The sequence below is a fragment of the Triticum aestivum genome, chromosome 4D (assembly GCF_018294505.1).
Source record: "Triticum aestivum cultivar Chinese Spring chromosome 4D, IWGSC CS RefSeq v2.1, whole genome shotgun sequence".
Classification (NCBI taxonomy): domain Eukaryota; kingdom Viridiplantae; phylum Streptophyta; class Magnoliopsida; order Poales; family Poaceae; genus Triticum; species Triticum aestivum.
The window spans coordinates 134,928,797-134,949,446 of NC_057805.1; the positions used below are offsets into that span (position 1 = coordinate 134,928,797).

Sequence of the window (20,650 nt, forward strand, 5' to 3'; positions counted from 1 at the left end):
CTGCCCGTTGCCAATTGCTAATGCGCTTAGTGCTGCCCGTTGCTGCTATCGGCCATGGCTGAGTGTGTGCTGTGTGGCGTGTGTGTTCTGTGTGTGTGGGTGGCCGGCCCAAGAATTAGTTAGGGCTAATTCTGTTGCTAGTTAGGCTAATCAGTACTAACTACTTAAATCAGTTCCTACCCTAAGACATGTGGCCTCCCCTCTAATTAGGATTGCTTTATTTATCTCATTAGGTGAATAGTCTATGTCAATGGATCACTGTGAAATTAAACTAAACAAGCAAATCTGTTAAAATTTTAGTCTATGACATGTGGGTCCATTGACCCTGTTGACCTGTCAAAGTTTGACTGGTCAACTGTTTGACTGGCCTACTGACTGGACCCCACTGTCATACACTTAGGCTAACCGCTAGTGGGTATAAAAAGTAATCTCATATATTTAATGTTTGAATTAACTAGATAAAGAAAATTTCAAAAATCAATAAAACTTTGAAATAGAAAATAATTCGTAACTCCGATGAAAAAGTTTTATACTTGAAAGTTGCTCAGAACAATGAGACGAATCCGGATACGCTCTCTGTTCATCCGCCACACGTCCCTATCATAGCGAACATGCAACCATCCCCTCCGTTTCATCTGTTCGAAAATGCCAAACTTCGAGAAATCATTCCCGGATGTTATCCCCCCTCGCCGGTATCGTGTAGCACCGCGTTAGAACACGTCTAGCTCTGTCTGTTGTCCTGTTATGCTCTTGCTTGCTATGTATTTACTGTTTCTTCCCCCTCTTCTCTTCGGTAGACCCCGAGACCGCTGCCGATGCCGCTGTGATTGACTACGTCGACGACGACACTTCTTCCTTTTCAGCAGAGCTTCCAGGCAAGCCCCCCCTTTGATCATCCCGAGATCGCCCATTCCATTCTCTCATGCTTGCATTAGATTTTGCTACTGTAATTGATTGCTCCTATTCTGATGCATAGCCTGCTTTTGTAACTTGCTTATTGTTACCTACCTGCTTATCCTAAACTGCTTAGTATAGCTTGGTTAGTGATCCATTAGTGAACCCCACCTTGTCCTTGTTGCCCCTGCTTCATCATCAAAGACCCGATTAACGGGATCGAAGACCAGGCCCCGACACCGCAAATCACCTTCCTCTTAGTTGCTCGACGCTACGGGGTTACTATCGAGTGCCGAGGGTGAGACCTCTTCAGCACTTCTGATGTTAACCCTGTAGTGTAGCTATTCGGTCGTGGTCATCGAGGGTGATTTCCTCCTTAACCACTTCCGATACGACTCTGTCGTGCAACCCCTCAAGTGTGAACCTCGAGGGTGGTCCCTCTTACGTTCACCTTGATGATTACATCGAGTGGAATTCGCTGGGGGTGATTCCTCGGGTTTTCCCCTTGATGTTTGGACACACGGATACTTGGACTCTACCACCGCTACTTGGAAAGGCGGGTCGACCATGAGGGGTACCCGCGAGTGATGTGGAGACAGGTTGACCTGGAGGGTGCCCGCGAGATAATTACGAGGCGTGGCCGGGCATTCCTAGCCCTTGCCGCAAGTCCTCGAGACGGGGCAACGGGGTCACATCTTTCGTGAGTCTCTGCTTGTTACCGCGTGCTCCTAATCCACTACGATTTGGATATTTGATCCAAGATGCCTCTGGCCTGATAGCACTAACCATCATGTGGGCATAGTATGGGCGTTCTGCGTCGTATGCATCAGCCGAAGCTTAATAGACGTCAGCGACTGAGCGGCGCGCGCCGGGTTGGACTGGTAAGCACCTGCCTTTTTACGAGGTAGCTAGGTCTGCTCACCGGCCGCGTACACAACGTGCAGGAGTTCCCGGGGCGATGGCCCATGACCCCTGGGGGCATAGGTTTAGTTCGGCGTGCTGACCTCTCTATTAAGCCTAGGTCGGGTTGCGGCGTATTGTTTGGCCGAGGCCGGGCATGACCCAGGAAAGTGTGTCCGGCCGGAGTTAATCGAGCGTGGTGGGTAAGTTGGTGCACCCCTGCAGGGAAGAAAACATCTATCGATAGCCTGTCCTACGGTAACGGACACTTGGAGTTGTATCCCGATCGATACAACTAGAACTGGATACTTGTAATGAGTAATGGATTGTGATGATAACCGGATAGCATGGCTCTGGGATTGCTTTCTCGCAGGGAGTCGAGAAAGGATCTCTGGCCGAGGTTGATAACACTACTACTACTTTACTTTATGCTACTCTACTCCCTCCTGTTGCTGCAAGATGGAGGTTTCCAGAAGATGCTAGTCTTCGATAGGACTAGGCTCTCCCCTCTATTCTGGCATTTCTGCAGCCCAGTCCACATATACAGCCTTCCTTTGATAATGTTGCATATGTAGTGTAGATCCTTGCTTGCGAGTACTTTGGATGAGTACTCACGGTTGCTTTGCTCCCCCCTTTCCCCCTTTCTTCTTCTTTCCGGTTGATGCAACCAGATGTCGGAGCCCAGGAGCCAGATGCCACCGTCGATGCCTACTACGTGGAGACCGCCGACGACCAGGAGTAGTTAGGAGGCTCCCGGGCAGGAGGCCTTGCCTTTTCGATCGTTGCTACTTTTGTGCTAGCCTTCTTAAGGCAAACTTGTCTAACTTATGTCTGTACTCAGATATTGTTGCTTCCGCTGACTCTTGTGTATTCGAGCTTATGTATTCGAGCCCTCGAGGCCCCTGGCTTGTAATATAAAGTTTGTATTATTTTAATTTGTGTCTAGAGTTGTGTTGTGATATCTTCCCGTGAGTCCTTGATCTTGGTCGTACACATTTATGTGTATGATTAGTGTACGATTGAATTCAGGGCGTCACAACCAGCCCACAAGGGGCTGGCGCGCCCCTTTCGTTGGCCGCCGGCCCTAGGGAAGGAAAGGGGGAGGGCTAGCTCCTCTTTCCTTCCCTCCACCTAGGAGGAAGGAAGGGGGCGCCACCTCCTCCTGCCTTCCCCCCACAGGCATACAAGGAAGGGGGCGCTAGAGGGCAGGAGCCCAAGGGGACCGGCCGGCCACCCTTGGGGCGCCTCCTGGCTGCCTCCCCTTCCCCACACCTATATATATGAGGGAGGGGGCGCCACACAACCCCACGACAATCTCTTAGCCGTGTGCGGCGCCCCTCTCCATACTTTAGTCCTCCGTCCAGTTTCTCCGCAGTGCTCGACGAAGCCCTGCGGGAACGCGTTCATCATCGCCGTCACCATGCCGTCGTGCTGCCGGAACTCATCTACTACTTCGCCCGTCTTGCTGGATCAAGAAGGCGAGGACGTCATCGAGCTGAACGCGTGCTGAACGCAGAGGTGTCGTACATTCGGGACTTTATTGGTTGGATCGCGAGGAAGTTCGACTACATCAACCGCGTTAATATACGCTTCCGCTAAACGGTCTACGAGTGTACGTAGACATACTCTCCCCTCTCGTTGCTATGCATCTTCATGGATAGATCTTGTGTGTGCATAGAATTTTTTTGTTTTCCATGCAACGTTCCCCAACAATATCTTTATGTTTGCCACTAAGAAGGAGAAATTAACTATTGGAAACATCATTTAAATGCAATATTCCATACGATATAACTCATTACAAAGATCTCATATACACGCATGATTATGTTTAATATGAACCTCATTGTCTCGTAAAATATCGTGAATTTGCATGGTCACAGATAGAACAAAAGATAGCAAATAAACTGCGATCTATCTCATTTGTCACAAAAAGAATAACAACCATCACATGTGTTGTTCTAACCTGAATTAAAATAACTAAAGATACGTGACAAATATTTCAAATATGGGATAATCTTCCTTAAAAAGGAAGGGTAATAGGAGATTGGGTTGTGTGAGGAAGGAGAGCAGATAAATCGAGGATTTTTCAGAGATCGGGGTTGCTCTTCATGGTTGATTTATTATAGAAACTAGATCGGTGCTTCGGGCTGGTGTTGATTTTGGGATGTGTACAAGCAGTCGGGCGACCACTATATGATACTCTTCTTTTTTCGAATGGGCTTCGCTTTTGCTTCTACTATGAGAAAAATGAGAGCAAAAGAATTTGTGATCGCTGTTGCTACTATATGACGATTTGCTGCTACTTTTTGTTGTATCGACTATTTGTCGTGTGAACCACCGGTGGGTGTTAAGCTGAGTTGGTTCATATAGGATGAAAGAGGCGTAGGAAATCATCCAGAACATTCTCGATGAATTCCCAAACGTCGCAAGCGAAGCTTCGTAAGGTCCTTTAGTAATTTGATTCAAAGTTATCCAACAACAATTTTCTCTATTACACATTGCATGACTCTGGACCTGAACAATTGCACTATGAGAATTAAGAATTATACACAAGTATGGGGATAGGCAGGGGTGTCGCCTGCCATCTATACTACTATTAAAAAAGCAAACATAACTCCCTCTAAAGCCACACAACGAAGTGTACACAGGAGTACCGGAGACGTTAGATCAATCAAACTAAATTACATCCAACAATCCATATTACATCCAAAGTCTGCCACATAAACTAACGCTTCATATTAAATGTTCTGCCAGTCAGACTACCTCGCGCACGTCCTGCCCTCCGCACATCACGCCGCTAAACGCATCTGAACCCAACAAATTATCCACTGCCCCGACTACGCCGCTGCCTTCCTTCCCCACCGCTGTGACGCCTCCCAGCCTCTGCCGCCGCCCCACGCGACGGACGCCATCTCTCCCCTATTTCCCTCTTCACCTCCACGGCCACGCCGCGTCGCCGGCCGAGCCCCGCTGCGGTCGCTATGTTCCGCCGCGCCGCCCCTTAGCCCCACACCTAAGCCGCAGCCGAGATGCATCTGAGCGAGAACGAGGGGATCGAGGGCGTGCGGTTCGCGGTGACTGGCGGGCAGGGCTTCGTCAGCGCTGCGCTATGCCTGGAGCTGATCCGCCGCGGCGCCCTGCAGGTCTGCTCCCTCGACGACTCGACCTGCGTGAGTGCTCCTCTTGGTCCCAGCAGCTCCTCGACGTCGGCGTCCGCTTCTTCCAAGGTTCTCTCCCGCACTCTCTTTAGCTTAAATTACTGTGGTTCTTTTCTTCTGCCGCGCGTGAGACTTAAATGCAGCGTCTCAGCGAAGAAGGTAATTTGTTTTTCTGTCCAATGCGTTGAAGCTACAATGTACGTGCTTAGAAAATTGTTTAGGGCGGTGTGAGACTTATAATGCCTGCCAACTTAGTGAATTGATAAACCTGGAAGTTTGTGTTTTTCACTTCACTTGAATTTGCACAATTCAGTTATGTGTTCATTGAATGGATTTGACATGACATTTCCTGCAGGCAATGAGGGAAGTAGATGGGCATGGCTGATCTGTTCGTCATGCAGTTATGTGCTATCTTATTCCTTGATGCTGAGTGTGATTCCATGCATGTGCAAGCTATATGTACTCTTAAGCTATTAGTGTTCTCTAACTTATTTCCTACTATTCCTGTATGGTACCATGTCAGATTTAGAACCCAGCAAAGAAATATGGCAGAAATTTGCATATTAATTTTTCTTGTGCAGGTTTGAGATATAAATGTCATACAGATGCTTCTTTGCCATGAGTGTGTAAACTTGATGAGGCAACATGGTCTTCAAGCACAAGAAATACCCATGGACGTGAGTGCGGGCTGCCGCTCCGCCCTCCACTCCTCTGCTTGACCACCGCCGCCGCCATGTCGAGGCCCTCGCCACCAAGCGGCATGCTTTCCCGTGAGCTAGCTTCTTCAACACCTGTTTCTCTGAATTTCTACAAGCTAAATTAGTACTCCCATGGACGTTGGCCTGTATTGGATTCTTGTACGGTATGATTTGCCCAATCAGCACACCCATGGACAGGGCAAGAAAAATAATTAGAAAGCATGAAAGATGCCAATCAATACTTTCTGTTGGATATATCAATTGTTTTAGCTCTTCCTACACCCAACTGGCACATTCTAAATTCTGAAGGTTTCAGCTGGAATTCCCGTTCCGTTCATACATTCCAATTTGGCGTTTTAGTTCAAAATTAGAAGTTGGAGTCTGTGTATAGTTATTCTCATGTCCATCATATGAACTATGCTTGTGTACTCATGTTGAATTGATGTATGATACTGAGTCTTTGCATTTTCAATCGCCTTTCACTTTCTTCATGATTTGGTGGATGTGCATTTTCACATAATTTTTAACAAACCAATTCATATTTTCGTCGAGCTTAAATCATTTTGTTCTTTTATAATGGTTGGAGATGTGGTTTAGGAGGATCAGCAGCTAATGGCAAACGTGCTAGCAAGCCCCGAGTGCGGTGGCCCGTGCAACATGAAGAAGACCATCCGGACAAAGGGCAGGTACACAAATAGCTAAGAACACAAGGAGACGTGCAGGTCTGCGTTTCTGAGTTATATCTCTTTTAGCACTAGCGATTAAATGGTCTGTAGCTGGTCAGGCGTGCTTGCCTAAAATGTACTTTAGTAGTTGCTAGAGCAATGCTAGCTTCTATGTTGTTCTTGCAGCCTCAACTAGCTAATTTTATTTAAAGCAAATGTTGTTCTATCCTTCCAATTACTGTTATTCAGATCTTCTTTTCTTTTTTCTGTTGTCATTCACAGTACAAATGTTATGAGAATTTCAGGAATTTTGTCATATCTTTCTCCCAGGTACCTTAATTTTGTAAGCAAGATCTCAAGAAAGTATATAGGGAGGAGATTGACAAGGTGCATGCAAGATCTCAAGTTCATTGCTGTCTTTTTCTGTATGAACATTTTCTTATTTGGAGTTGCAGCCGATTTATGGTGTACCAACCGACTTGGCTTGGGATGTATTGTAGTTGGTTTGGTTGCATCAACCAACAAGTCTTATTATGTATTGCAGTTGGTTTGGTACCATCAGCCGACTGGCCGGTTGGAAAACAAGCGGGGAAAACATGTACTGTGAGCTCCCCTCGCATTCAGAGTTTGGAGCTTGATGAATAATGATGTGTGAGCTTGTTGATGATCTGCTATTTTTCACAAAATTGGGACATGTCGGATGGTCGATGTGAGGTTCTCAAGTAAAAAAATTCCTCATTTGTCCGTTGTGATAGTCTGATGGAATTTTGTTGATAAGAACCTACAATTTCTTGGGTAAGTTTGGGTTAGGAGTTCCGTATCTATGCGCCAAGAGAGTATGTTGATAAGAACCTACAGTTTCTTGGGTAAGTTTGGGTTAGGAGTTCCGTATATATGCGCCAAGAAAGTATACAGGAAATCATGATATGCTTTTTTTGCAGTGCCAACACTGAAAATGTAAAGTGTGTTATGCATGACTTTTATATGTGTTTTAGGAATTGGAGGATAGTTCTATAAACAAAATTCCTTATTCTGCACTTCTCTGCTTTGCTTGGCAGGAATTCTTGTTGTAAAGAGCGAAGGCATGGTTTGGTTTGCATGACATTATATCTTCAATTGGCTGGAGATATATAAATGTTGTACTTGATTTTCTCACCTGGCATCTTATCACTTCTGTGAAAGACACTTGATTTTCTCATAGTAATAGTTCTTTATTATTGTTGATACATAAATGGATCTTTATTGAATGGTTCTTGTATGTGTGTATGGAGAATGGTGATTAACCTTTTAAATAATCCATTTTCCAACAAGGTGATTCTAATTTCTGATTAGATTATACTATTACAATATGATTAACAAAAATTCAAACGGTTGTATATTTGACACATACTGCAATGGGCAGAAGCCCGCCTGTATATTTTGTTTGAATACTGAAATTCATTTACAGGGGATTATAATCATTTGGGCGCTATGCATTGAGAAAGTGTGCATTTAGATAAGAGATTATATAATTAACGCAAAGATGTGCTATGTTTTTTTCAACAAGAATGTTGATCATGAAGAATGATAATCAAATTATTTGTATGAGTTAAGAAATGCACTTTGTATGAATTTTCAAAAATTTCACGAAATCTATCTATATTTCATTAAAGCTTTTTTATGTTTAATACGTGCGTTGCACGTGCACGCTTACTAGTTATTACAAGTTCGCAAAATTAACATTATCGTCATCGCCTTGAGATTGATCACAAACACATAAAATAGGTGGACAAGACCACCATCAGCAATGATAGCTAAGAGGAGTGGCAACGCATATATCATAACTAGACCATAATAGCGCGCGTTGTCACGCCCGTCCATTTTTATTATAATATAATAAATAAATTTTCGGAATACTTGATGTTGAATTGGGAAGTTATGTTATGCTTGTCAATGCCACAATTTTTCATCTCAATTTTTTATTCACTACTGAACATTAAAAAGGCAAAAGAAGAGCGAATTTCTCTGCTATTATTTTATTTTTACTGTTCATACCCAGTACAGAATAGCCACATCCAAAGAATATGCACTATTTATCAAACACCATATTTTCTCTTTTTCACAAAAGAAGGTACCATATTTTCTCAACACGAACAAAGTGGCAGAAAAAACGGAAATTCACTTTGACACATGGGAACATATGCCAAAAAATTTCCGAACACAAATTTGACATATACATCTCATCATTGTATGTGCGCACGCCAAGTTTCATGAAAATCCGACATTTTATACTCCTTGTGTAGAAAAGACAAAAAAATGTCTCATGAAAAGCCTATTTTAACACTAAATTTTGTCTGTTTTACATGTGATACAAAAGTTGTCGGTTTTCCGCGAAACGAGTTTGTGTGCACGTAGAATGTCGAGATGTACGCGGGAATCATTTTTTCTGGATTTTGTGACATTTCAAAATATTATTAAAACTCATTCAAAAAACGAGGAGCATATACTCCCATGTGCCAAAACGCCTCTCTCAAAAACAACAAAAAAATAGGTTTATAAAAGAGGAGAGATCAATATCTCAACCTCGCGTTCCAACCACAAAAAGAAAAAAAAGAACACTATCACCTGAAGCTTCACTCTTATATTTGCACATCTATGCGTTGTACGCAGGCATGCAAAGCACACAATAAAGTGATAACCTAAACGTAATTCATCATTTTGCCAACAGAAATTATACTCTAGTGTAAGAGTTTTTACATCATTCATTGACATCACATCAAGATACATGTAGTTTGCAGCCACCAATAGAAATAATCAAGACGCACGAGTTTGCAAAATAAGAAAGCGATGTAAGTAGCGATAACCCAATTCGGTGACCAAGCTCATCTGCACCCGGTCAGAAAAAAATCAAAACAAATTCAAAAAAATGATTTTTTTGTGTGATAGACAATTATATGCGTGAGGTTCGCTTCAAATTTCAACTTATTTGAACATCTGAGCAACTCTCAGCAAAAACAACAAATCGGGTCAGAACAATGTGTGAACAATAAACCTTTTTACAGACCCTGGATTTATCTTTTTTGTTGAGAGTTGTTCAGATGTCCAAATGAGTTGAAACTTGGAGCGTACATCACGCATAAATTTATCTACTGCAAAAAATGTTTTTAAAATGTTTTTTGTCTTTATTTTGAATTTTTTGCCAGGGGTACAAATGAGCTCGGGAGCAGAAACGCCACACTCAGTAGCGAACGGGAGATGGAGGTAGTGCAAGTTCCACATAAGACTGATGGATCTAGCTACCTAAATGGCATTGTAGATCTCTCGTAAGCGCCACAAATCTTAAATATGTCCATGCTTACACAAACATTGCTTGCTAAAAGTAAGTGTCAGAAAGAAGTAGAATATAATTACCTCATGACAACATTTTGCTTTTTCACCGTGATTGTACGATGCCTGCGACACATGAATCGGTTTGTGCATTCTCGTGTTATTGAGTCAAAGTTCAAGACAATATCCCAAACAAAGACAGTCACACCAAGCCATCAAACCGCACACTACTCTTGATTCCGAACCACTACCTAGAGTTGTGGAATCACTCAAATAGATGTTCCCATAAGGGCTCTTTAAATCTGCAGAAGAGAGGTAGTTTATTATTTACTTATATAATTTTTTTTGAAACATGTATCTCCTTTCTAAAAATGAAAATACATTATAATCCCAGAGTACATAAAATAAATTTAGCAAGACACAACCCCCCATCAACGCCGTAACCCACAAACCACCAACAATCAAAATACAATAGTTTCTAAATTCTGCAAAAGGATAAGACAACACAAATACACATGGCTAACTGTACATAAAGTGATTGTTAATTAAAATCAGGAAAACACTTCTTTTTGCCCGACTGAACTCTTGGCGTAATCACCCCTCCACCTGATGACGCGTGTCCTTGTGTGGGCCTGCCCACCGTTGTCGCCCTTCTATCTTATCACTTTGTTCGTGAAGGCAAACCACACCGCCTGGACTTTTTTTCCTCTTCTTCTTCCCTGTCACCCGCTTGTTTCCTCCACCACCTACCGCCGGCGTGAGTTTACGGCGCTACCAGACCACCACCGTTGTGCGTCCCCGGCCACCGCGTGCGAGGATTTGTTGCCTTCACCGCCGTTGTTGCAGAACTAGCTTCGCAGCAGCGGAGCCGCTGCAAAATTGGAGGGAGGGCGCGAACATGGCTGCTGCATCCATGGCTACGAGTAGTGGAGCGTCCTCGCCGACGACACCTGCCTCGAAACAACACGAGAGGGAGTCGTGTGCTTGCGGTGTGCTGCAATTGAGCCTCCGCGCATGGCCGCCCGCATTGCATCGCGTGCGACCGCCGGTGCAGCGGAGCGTCGCCGGCATTGCGACGACGGCCACGACCGGCGGCCATGATGTTGCAACTCCGGCGCTGTGATGGCGACCGCAACGGGTCGGCCATGGCATTGCAACTCTGATGTGGCAATGGTGCTCCGTCGGGGCTGCGACGACGGCTGTGATGGGCCGGCCATGGCGTTACAACTCCGGCGCTTCAATGGAGCTTTGTTGGGGCTGCAATGGAGCATTGTGGGGTTGTGGAAGATGTGATGGTGATGCAATGGAACATCGTCCGCCGCCGGCAATGCTGCGTTGAAGCTCTCGCATGCTCGGTGCTGCATGGCGTTGCCACAATCGAAAGGACACTAGCTCGCAGATCGGATGGCTGGCTAGGCGGATGATTTCCTAGAGAAATCATCCAATTGCTTTGTAGCAGCCGCCTTAAAATCAACATACTTGAATTTGTACCGGATCATACAACAATCCTTTTGCCCATCATTCGTTGTCTACCCAAAAAGAAAAAACTATTATCCGGCATGGCGATGATGTTGCCGGAATCGCTCCATGTTTCGTTCAAGTAACACTTCCAATGATAGGCCTTAATTCTCACTTGGACTTTTTTTCCAATTATTCATGTACTTTGGATTTAAATATCTAGATCGTCAACCAGTACCTTAAATGGTATTAGCTTTGCCTACTATTTCCTTATTTTGATCTGACCCTGTTCCTCGTGGTCACTATATTTTTGTTTGTTATAGCATTTGTCCATATGATATAATCTTCGGTTGCTAATAGAAAGCCACCTCATTATTTCCCATGGACAGGAGTATGCACAAAAATTTCTCGCTTCAACCAGCTTGGATTGCCATATTGGTTAGTACAAATGGTATATATTTTTAATAGAACAATCATTTGTGCTGGACAATAAGTAAAAAGACTGGAGAGGTTTTGAACCTGCGACTGAAAGGGCGTACAGTGCGAAGCCATCGGAAGCCATGCAAGCACACATCCTGGCAGCTGACGCTCACACTTAGCTTCACCACTAGCAAGTCTCAAGCACGTCCATGTTTGACTCATGCCTTCCTATCCTACTGGGTGCTCCTCATCTCATCTGCATCCTCCCTTCACCCAGCACAAAGAAGCGATGGAGGTAGGAAGTGGCGTGGAGGCTCTGAGGCGGCTGGAGATGGCCGGAAAGGAAGTGTAACCTGGAGGTCCGACCTCTCTTCTCTGTTCAGCTCTAGGCGATCCGCCATCCCAACTCCCCTACCACCGCCACCAGCATGAAGCCCCTGATGTGGTCGCTGATAAACAACTCTCGCTTCCTGTCACTGTCCTCCCACACTCGTCGCGACATCATGCAATGGAATAGGTCCATAGGGTGCCCACGAAAACAATGTCGCGCATCATCCCCCATCTCATCACTCCGCCATAGATCCACGCAGGCGGATCTGTCGCTCGCTACCTGGTTCCGTCTTCACTCCCCATCGGTCACCGATGGAATTTTTTGACTTTGTTTCTCATGGCGGCTGAGCACTGCTGGCAGAGGAGAGGACAACGGCGGCAACGGTGGTCGAAGGATAGAGGAAAGATAGAGACATAGGGACGAGCGAAGATGTGGACTGGACCATGTAACCGGGTCCCATGTACTCATCCAATCAACCACCGCAAACGTAGATGGTTTTGTGGAGTAGTGGCCAGTGACCCAAGAAACGGCTTGCAATCTATGCAATGTGAGGCCAACAACGATGAAGCATTGTGGAGGCTCGTAGGTCATTTTGTTATACTGTTTCTTAATGGACGTACAAGGATAAGTTTTTCTTTTCTTGCAAAGCATGATATGTTATCATCGTCTGGATTTTCTTAATGGACGTACAAGGATAAGTGATGCAAACGATTGGAAATTCCAAATGATTGAAAGAATTGATATTTTCCGGAATTAGTTGTGTTAAATTTGCATCAATCCGGCGAAGTGTAGTGCCCTTTTTGATAATGCATGCACTATGGATAAACAGGATGCGGTTAGATCAATTCTTTGCATTGGTACAGTAACCTTTGAGGAGAAGTACCTAGGGCTGCCAACGCCCGAGGGTCGCATGACGCAAGGTAAATTTCAGAATCTGCAATCACGTCTCTTGAAGAGAATTATAGCTTGGGGTGATACCCTCTCTCTGGCCGGTAAGGAGATCATGATTAAGGCGGTTGCTCAGGCTATCCCTACCTATATTATGGGTGTCTTCAAGCTCCCTATGTCAGTGTGTGATGACCTGAACAGAATGGTACGGAACTTCTGGTGGGGCTCAGTGGATGGTAAAAGGAAAACACACTGGTTAGCATGGCCAAAAATACAGGCTCATAAATCAAAGGGTGGCCTGGGATTCAGAGACTTCCGCATCTTCAACCAGACCCTCCTCGCGAGACAGGCTTGACGCTTGCTAACTAAGCCTAACAGTTTATGTGCGCAGGTGCTCAAGGCCCGTTATTATCCTGACGGACGACTTGAGGATACGGTCTTCTCGGGGAACGCCTCGCCGACTTGGCAGGCTGTCCAATACGGCCTCGAGCTCCTGAAAAAAGGCATCATCTGGCGTGTCAGCGACGGGCAAAACATCCGCATATGGCGCGACCGGTGGATCCCGCGAGAGCCATCCTGCCAACCCATCACACAACAGGGTACCTGCCGCATCAGAAGGGTGGCGGAGCTCCTAGATGAGAGGGGCTCCTGGCGGGTGGGTCTCCTTCGGCGCTACTTCCTCCGGGCGGACGTTGATGCGATTACTAGCATCCGGACATCACCACGCGTCACGGACGATATCATCGCCCGGGCACCGGAGAAGAACGGCATCTTCACCGTTCGCTCCGCATACCGCCTTGCCATGGACGAGCGCGAGCGTCCATTGGCTACCGCCACGAGCAGGGCACCGGATGGTCGTCGCGCCATCTGGAAGATCATATGGGGGTGCCCTGCTCCCCCTAAGGTACGCGTCTTCGCATGGAGAGTTGTGACTAATTCACTTGCTACATGGGCCAACAAATTTTCTCGCCACCTCGAGCTTACTGACTTATGTCCCCTCTGTGGCATGGAACGAGAGGACGGATTCCACGCATTCTGCAGGTGCCCACTAGCTAGCGAGCTATGGCGTGCCATGGCGGTGGACTGGAACATCCCCAAGCTGGAGTCCATCAGCAACCCCGGACCGGAGTGGCTCTTCACACTGTTGGAACCCCTAGATGACACGACAAGGATGGTGGTGCTTATGACCATGTGGCGGAGTTGGCATGTGCGCAACGAGATTACACATGACAAAATGCCTCCTCCGACTGAAGCCTCCCGACGCTTCCTCCACCGGTATATTACTTCGCTCCTGTGTATTAATCAACACCCTTCGGGAGACCATGTGAAAGGGAAGATGGTGGTCGTTGCTTCACCACCAGCAGCTCGGGTCATCTCTGGCCCCAAGATGCAGCCGAGATGGGTCCCCCCTGACACGGGCTGGACCAAGCTAAACACGGATGGCAGCTTTATTACTTCTACGGGTACGGCTGGAGGAGGTATGATTCTCCGAGATGATAGAGGTGAGATCATCTATAGTGCATGTAGAGAACTCCGTGCATGTGAGAGTGCCTTGGAGGCGGAGCTAGCAGCGTGTCGAGAAGGACTGGAGTTGGCCTTGCACCGGACGAACCTTCCAATTATAGTTGAGCTAGACAGTGCGGAGGCGGTGACGTTGCTCACAACACGCACGAGAGATAGATCGAGGCACCACATTCTCATAGAGGAGATCCGAAGATTAGCTGATACCGATGATAGAGAGATTTTATTTGCTCGCTGTAGCCGCTCACAGAATAATATTAGTCATGAGTTGGCCGCTTACGGTCGTCGCACCCCTCGTACTGCGGTGTGGCTTTCTGCTGGGTTGGACTCTGTTGTAAACTTGGCTATGGCTGAGAAGCCTCCTTGAGTTATGAGATATTCTTTTCCCCCAAAAAAAATTGCATAAAGTACATGCAGCAAGTTTTTTTTTGTGTGTGTGTACGATTTGGGGTACGCCGCCCGGACAGCACACCTAGCGGTTCCGTGCCGCGAACGCCTCCTGGTCGTGCACCGCAGAGGCACCCGAGCCGTCCGTACCAGAATATCCGACCGCGATACCCCGATCAGACGGCCTGCAGCGAACCAAACACTTTTCTGGACTTTTCTCACGTCCAGATCAAACATCTGGGTCGTTCAACCGAAACATACCCACAGATCGGACGGCCGAAAAAGGAGCCCACCTATTCCGGGGCTGCTATAAATCCGAGGAGGCCGTCTCCTCCCCACCCCCTCTCGCCGTCCGCCGCTACTCCCCTGCCTCCCCCAGAGCTCGTTAGGGTTTTCTCCTTTTTCGGGGGAGAAATCTCAAGAGGCGGCACCATGCTCGTGTACCAGGACAAGCTTTCCGGTTCGTCCCCCCGCCTCTGTATTTCCCCACGGTTTTCGCGTCTTTTAAGCTTGTTTCGATGGAATCGGGCTTCTACTGGCTAGAAGCTAGATCTGATCGCTTTCGGACTAGCTAGATCTGATCGCTTTCTTGAATCGGTTGTTTAGTCGTCGGTTGCTGACGCGGATTGGCTAACTGGTAACCGGGATTCGCTCGCTAATCGGTAGATCTCCGTGCGGTCTGGGGTTAGGACTTGGGTTTTATCTATCTGTTCATGCGTTCCTACGATGGATTTCACTGAATGTGCTGTATTTGATGTGTCGCAGGCGACGAGCTTCTGTCGGATTCGTTCCCGTACAGGGAGCTGGAGAACGGCGTGCTCTGGGAAGTCGACGGCCATGTAAGCGTTATATTCTCAGCTGCTCTGTGTGCGGTGCTTGGTTAGGTTATCTGGGTAGATCACGTGCTAGTTGGTTAATTCGACCTCGTCAATTTTGTCTCACAAAACACAGATCTGAATGAGCACCTTTCATCTAGGCATGGGATAGATTGATGACTGTTTTATTATCATATGAGTTATCCAGTTACCAGGCTTGTATCTGCTTTCATGGCGTGTTAGTCCTTGTTATTATATTGTGCAGCGTTGACACTTCTAATGTTAAAATTAAGCATGTTTGTATCCTCTATTGGGGTTAGAGGTTTGGATTGATTGGTATGTTTTTTCTACACAAGCAAAAAAGATTACTGCTCGTTGGTCCGGTGGATCTGCTTGTGTAAACAATTTCAACTTCTAAAAGTTATTGTGCACACACATGATTATCAACCGTTCATATCTAAAGCGCTCACACTGCACATACACACATGATTTATCAACCGTTCATATCTGAAGCTCTCACACTGCACATTACTTTTCTTTGTGCTAACATCGTTCAGATGTTTTAGTTGTTTATTTGACCTGTATCGTTTTGAATGCTTGTAGTGGGTCGTTCAAGGAGCAGTTGATGTGGACATTGGAGCCAATCCCTCTGCTGAGGGTGGTGGTGATGATGAGGGTGTCGATGACCAGGCCGTGAAGGTGGTTGACATTGTTGACACCTTCCGTCTTCAGGTTGCTTGCTCTTTTTGATGCTCTTGACCTCTCTACAGTGTATGCACTTGATGATAGTGCTAAGCCCCCATTACCTTTTGCAGGAGCAACCTGCTTTTGACAAGAAGCAGTTTATCTCTCACATGAAGCGCTACATCAAGAACCTCTCTGCCAAGCTTGAAGGGGATGACCTAGATGTTTTCAAGAAGAATGTTGAGTCTGCCACAAAGTATCTTCTTAGCAAGCTCAAGGACCTTCAGTTGTAAGTTCTCTCTTTGCCTTGCTCGAAAGTGCAGGCACTGTTTATCATTGGTCCGTCCAGACACGTTAGTACTTTATTCTTACTTTGGTATTTTAGATGCTGGTAATTTATTCTATTTAACTTAAATCAGTGACAGCATTTTTTTTATATTTTGGGGAAGGTAGTAATAATCTATGCATTCAACTTACGCAAGTTCTAAAACTGGTGTTTCAGCTTTGTTGGCGAGAGCATGCATGATGATGGCGGCGTGGTGTTCGCCTACTACAAGGAGGGAGCTGCTGATCCAACTTTCCTGTACTTTGCACATGGGCTGAAAGAGGTCAAGTGCTAATCGCACTGTATGCTAAAATCTATGCGGTCGTCAGTATTTTTGCTCTGCTCTATGGTTGTCAGTCGACTCTCCAATGTTGTGTCGGTAACTATCAGATGTTGAGTGTCTTGAAAACTTTCTGATAATTGTGGGATTTGCTTTGTAATGGTAATCGTGAAATTGGTGTGGTTATGTTTTGGTCAATGCCTCGGCTTTTACTCGCTAGAATCAAGCGATTTTGCCCTGTTATTCTATCAGATTATCTTATGTCTTTTGTACTTGGTCATTTTGACGTAACACAGCATTGCTACGTTGAGCAAAGCAAAATGATCAATCATCGTTTGATAAGAATCATTCGAAATCAAGAACAAAATGATGAGTTTCACAATTCAGAAGCACTTCAGATCTAGTTCGTTTTCCACCTAATTTTGATATTCCACATGTTCTGCTCTTATCCAGTTTTCGGTTAAGTTACAACACAGCTTTCTGAATTTTCAGAACACTGAGTAGAAACGAACATCTTGGAATTTTCGATGGAAAATGTGGCCAAGAGAATCGCATGTTCAGGCGAAGCCGGAGATCATCCCCATTTCCATTAACGAAACATCAAATCATCACGACACACACCCTCTAGGCTCTAGCAGATGAAACTCGCTCCCACTCACACTCTGCTTCGGTTTGACGCGCACAGCCGGACTCGATGCATCTCAGGCGACCTGGACCTGGATGGTCTTGGGCTTCTTGGGCTCGGGCGGCGGCAGCTTCTCGACGGTGACGGTGAGCACGCCGTCGCGGCACACGGCGGAGATCTTCTCCATGTCGGCGTTCTCTGGCAGCACGTACTTGCGCATCAGCTTGCCCATGCGGCGCTCCATCCGCAGGTACTTGGCGTCCTCCTTCTCCTCCCTCCGCCGCTCGCCGCTGATCACCAGCACCCTCTCGTCCTCCACCTGCACCTTGATGTCGCCGGACCCGAGCCCCGGCATGTCCACCACGAACGCGTACGCGCCCGGCAGCTCCTTCACGTCGGCCGGGGTGGCCGCCATGGCGCGCGCGTCGCGGACGTAGGCGCGCGTCGGGCCCTGCTTCTCGCCGCCGGCGGCACCGGCTCCACCAGCCTCCCCGTCCGGGATGTCCAGCAGGTGCTGCAGGGCGGTCATCATCGGGTTCTCCAAGCCAAACACCATGCCCGCCATTCTCGCTCGCTGATCTCGAGCTCGGTCGGTCTCTCCTCGGGTTGGGCTTGCGTTGGATCGCTCGTTGAATCTTGTGGAATGCTTTGGTGGCGATGCGATGGCGAGGAGGGCGTTTATGTAGGTCGCCGGGCGCGGTGAGTCCGGAAGGTGATGGAAACTTCTGAAAGGTGGTCGAACAAGCGCTGTGCGGCAGGGAGTTCTTCGCCCGCTGATGGAGAAAGTTCTAGAGGTTCCACCTTCGTAATTGTTTTGTGGTAGCCTTAGGCCCCAGATGTCATTCGGGGCAGCAGAGAGACATTTTTTTCTAGGATGGGCATAGAGAGATTTTTTCTTTTGAAAAAAAAAACGCATACAGAGTTTTATTGGGGGGCAAAGGACTTTTATTCAAAACTAGTAAATGTTGTGTGTGCACCACATACATGTTGAGAACAATAATCGTGTGGTTATATCTCGGGCGACTTAGACTGAGATTTAGCAAGTCTTATAATATACTCCCTCGGTTCCTATTTATAAGCCATTTTAGAAATTCCAACATGAACGACATACACATAGGAAATAAAATGTATGTTTATATACATTGGATGTAGGTCTATGGACCCCGATAAAAACACATAGTGCCATTCCATCTCATCATTTGCACCTTCTCTTTCATCATGCCATACAATGGAACTCTATTTCTTCAAAATCCATATGAAGACGTGTATAACAAAGGTCTTCAAGATAGAATACACAAAGGCCTTAAAATTGCCAGAAAAAACTTAGTCATACAACCAAAGATGAAAAAAGCGGTAGGCGTAAGCAAGGCGATTGGCCCTCGCCTAGTGCCTAGGCAGTGCTTAAGCGCCCTAGGCACGGTCTAGGCGGTAATACAGTTTCTACTATCAGGTCTATCTATGGTTATTACATGGGTATCAATATTAATTTAGGGCATATAAATAAGTTAACTACCCGCTATTGCCATAGGAATATGGCCCATTTGACATACAATGCAATATGGCATGATTGCTCGCTTGGGTAGGCAATTCTTGCTTGCCTGCCTACACTTACACTTATGTCCTAGGCGAGGCGTTGGCCATCACCTATGCGTGTCTAAGCGTCACCTAGGCACTGTCTTTTTCAAGACTACATACAACACACATGCAACTCTGGCTCTTCAAAACCGTGCCAAGTCTCTATGGTTACAATTGAGCGACTATTTCAGGCTCTAAAAGATTTATCTTTAGTCAGTTTCCCCCCATCATCCGATATGCATCCAACGGACCCGTAACCTTCTTCCTCCAGGCCCAATGCCATCACACACGAACGCTCACTACAGCCCGAGCTGCAGCCACCGTCGTCGGTCATCCCTCTAACCCACCTTCACCCGAACCCCACAACCCACCGCATCCTACATGTCCTCCGTCGACGATGCCACGACAAACTGCGTCGTCCCTGCCTTCGTCTAGGTCCTAGCTCTCCATCTTGGAGACACCGCGACAGGTAGTGTCACCTCCATCTCGGCCTTAGAACCATCTCACCTACTTCTCAATCACATGTTGACTGGCATGGCTGAAAATTTCAGTCAGCTGATAAATAACAAACACATTTATAATTACAAGAAATAACTTCACTTCTATAGGGGAAGGTACATACTTGATTTATAGAAGCTATAAATATGGAAGGGCCTCAAAAGAATTTAATGACACCCTTGTTGTTATGATGTTGACTCTTCCAAGGGTTGATTGTGAACCAACAGTTTTATATAGAAATAGGAGATTACAAACAAGAACCAAGAAGAAAGAGTATACTAGGAAGCTATCACACCATAACTCTCGAGATGAATTTTTGTTTTTGCACAAATTTTACAACTTCTGTCCTTTTGGGGAGACGTCAAATTACAAGTGACGTCCCTCATTACATCGCTTAGGCCGCAAACAAAACTATAGAGTTATACATTTTAGGCAAAAAGGGATTAAACCAAATAAAGCCACTCATGAAAAAGCCCACGGAAAGATTTCATGTCCACTAAGAAAAGATAAATGAATTAAAACAGTTTTCTTAAGGTACACCTTGCTATTAATAAGACCACTCTTCTTTCTATTAGCAGAGAAAATAAAGGTGACATGGGGCTTTTCCGCTTTGCCTTTTGTGGGGAGAGATGAAAACACCCATCTGTTGGGGAACGTAGCAGAAATTCAAAATTTTCTACGCATCACCAAGATCAATCTATGGAGTAATCTAGCAACGAGGGGAAGGGGAGTGCATCTACATACCCTTGTAGATCGCGATGCGGAAGCGTTGCAAGAATGCGGATGAGGGAGTCGTACTCGTAGCGATTCAGATCGCGGTTGATTCCGATCCAAGCACCGAAGAACGGTGCCTCCGCGTTCAACACACGTGCAGCCCGGTGACGTCTCCCATGCCTTGATCCAGCAAGGAGAGAGGGAGAGGTTGGGGAAGACTCCATCCAGCAGCAGCACAACGGCGTGGTGGTGGTGGAGGAGCGTGGCAATCCCGCAGGGCTTCGCCAAGCACCGCGGGAGAGGAGGAGGAGGGAGAGGGGTTAGGGCTGCACCGAAAGAGAGACGTTCTCGTGTGTCTTGGGCAGCCCAAACCTCAACTATATATAGGGGGGGAGGGGGCTGCGCCCCCCTTAGGGTTTCCACCCCCAAGAGGAGGCGGCCAGCCCTAGATCCCATCAAGGGGGGCGGCCAAGGGGAGGAGAGGGGGGGCGCCCCACTAGATGGGCCC

The 20,650-nt window shown here is 46.5% G+C and overlaps 2 protein-coding genes and 1 long non-coding RNA gene across 9 annotated transcripts; 2 read left to right on the forward strand and 1 right to left on the reverse strand.

The window, feature by feature from the left end:
* The first annotated feature begins 4,554 nt into the window (after nt 1-4,554).
* On the forward strand, nt 4,555-7,532 carry LOC123096855 (uncharacterized). Of its 7 annotated transcripts, none has more exons than XR_006446721.1 (4): nt 4,555-5,722; nt 6,248-6,372; nt 6,646-6,702; nt 6,860-7,060. It is a non-coding gene; the product is annotated as an uncharacterized lncRNA (long non-coding RNA). The 7 variants fall into 7 exon arrangements; XR_006446720.1 differs by lacking the exon at nt 6,860-7,060 and adding an exon at nt 7,374-7,532 and having other exon boundaries at nt 4,556-5,722; XR_006446722.1 differs by lacking the exon at nt 6,860-7,060 and adding an exon at nt 7,374-7,532 and having other exon boundaries at nt 4,556-5,722; nt 6,248-6,336.
* Nucleotides 7,533-14,786: 7,254 nt separating this feature from the next.
* Nucleotides 14,787-16,991, forward strand: LOC542949 (translationally-controlled tumor protein homolog). The gene is made up of 5 exons (NM_001405454.1): nt 14,787-15,086; nt 15,392-15,465; nt 16,045-16,173; nt 16,257-16,414; nt 16,628-16,991. Exons 1-5 carry the CDS (start codon nt 15,059-15,061, stop codon nt 16,743-16,745), a joined length of 507 nt encoding a protein of 168 aa, NP_001392383.1. The 5' UTR covers nt 14,787-15,058; the 3' UTR covers nt 16,746-16,991.
* A 297-nt stretch (nt 16,992-17,288) lies between these two features.
* On the reverse strand, nt 17,289-17,994 carry LOC123096856 (17.5 kDa class II heat shock protein-like). The gene has a single exon (NM_001405455.1). It carries the CDS (start codon nt 17,918-17,920, stop codon nt 17,432-17,434), a length of 489 nt encoding a protein of 162 aa, NP_001392384.1. The 5' UTR covers nt 17,921-17,994; the 3' UTR covers nt 17,289-17,431.
* Nucleotides 17,995-20,650: the final 2,656 nt, after the last annotated feature.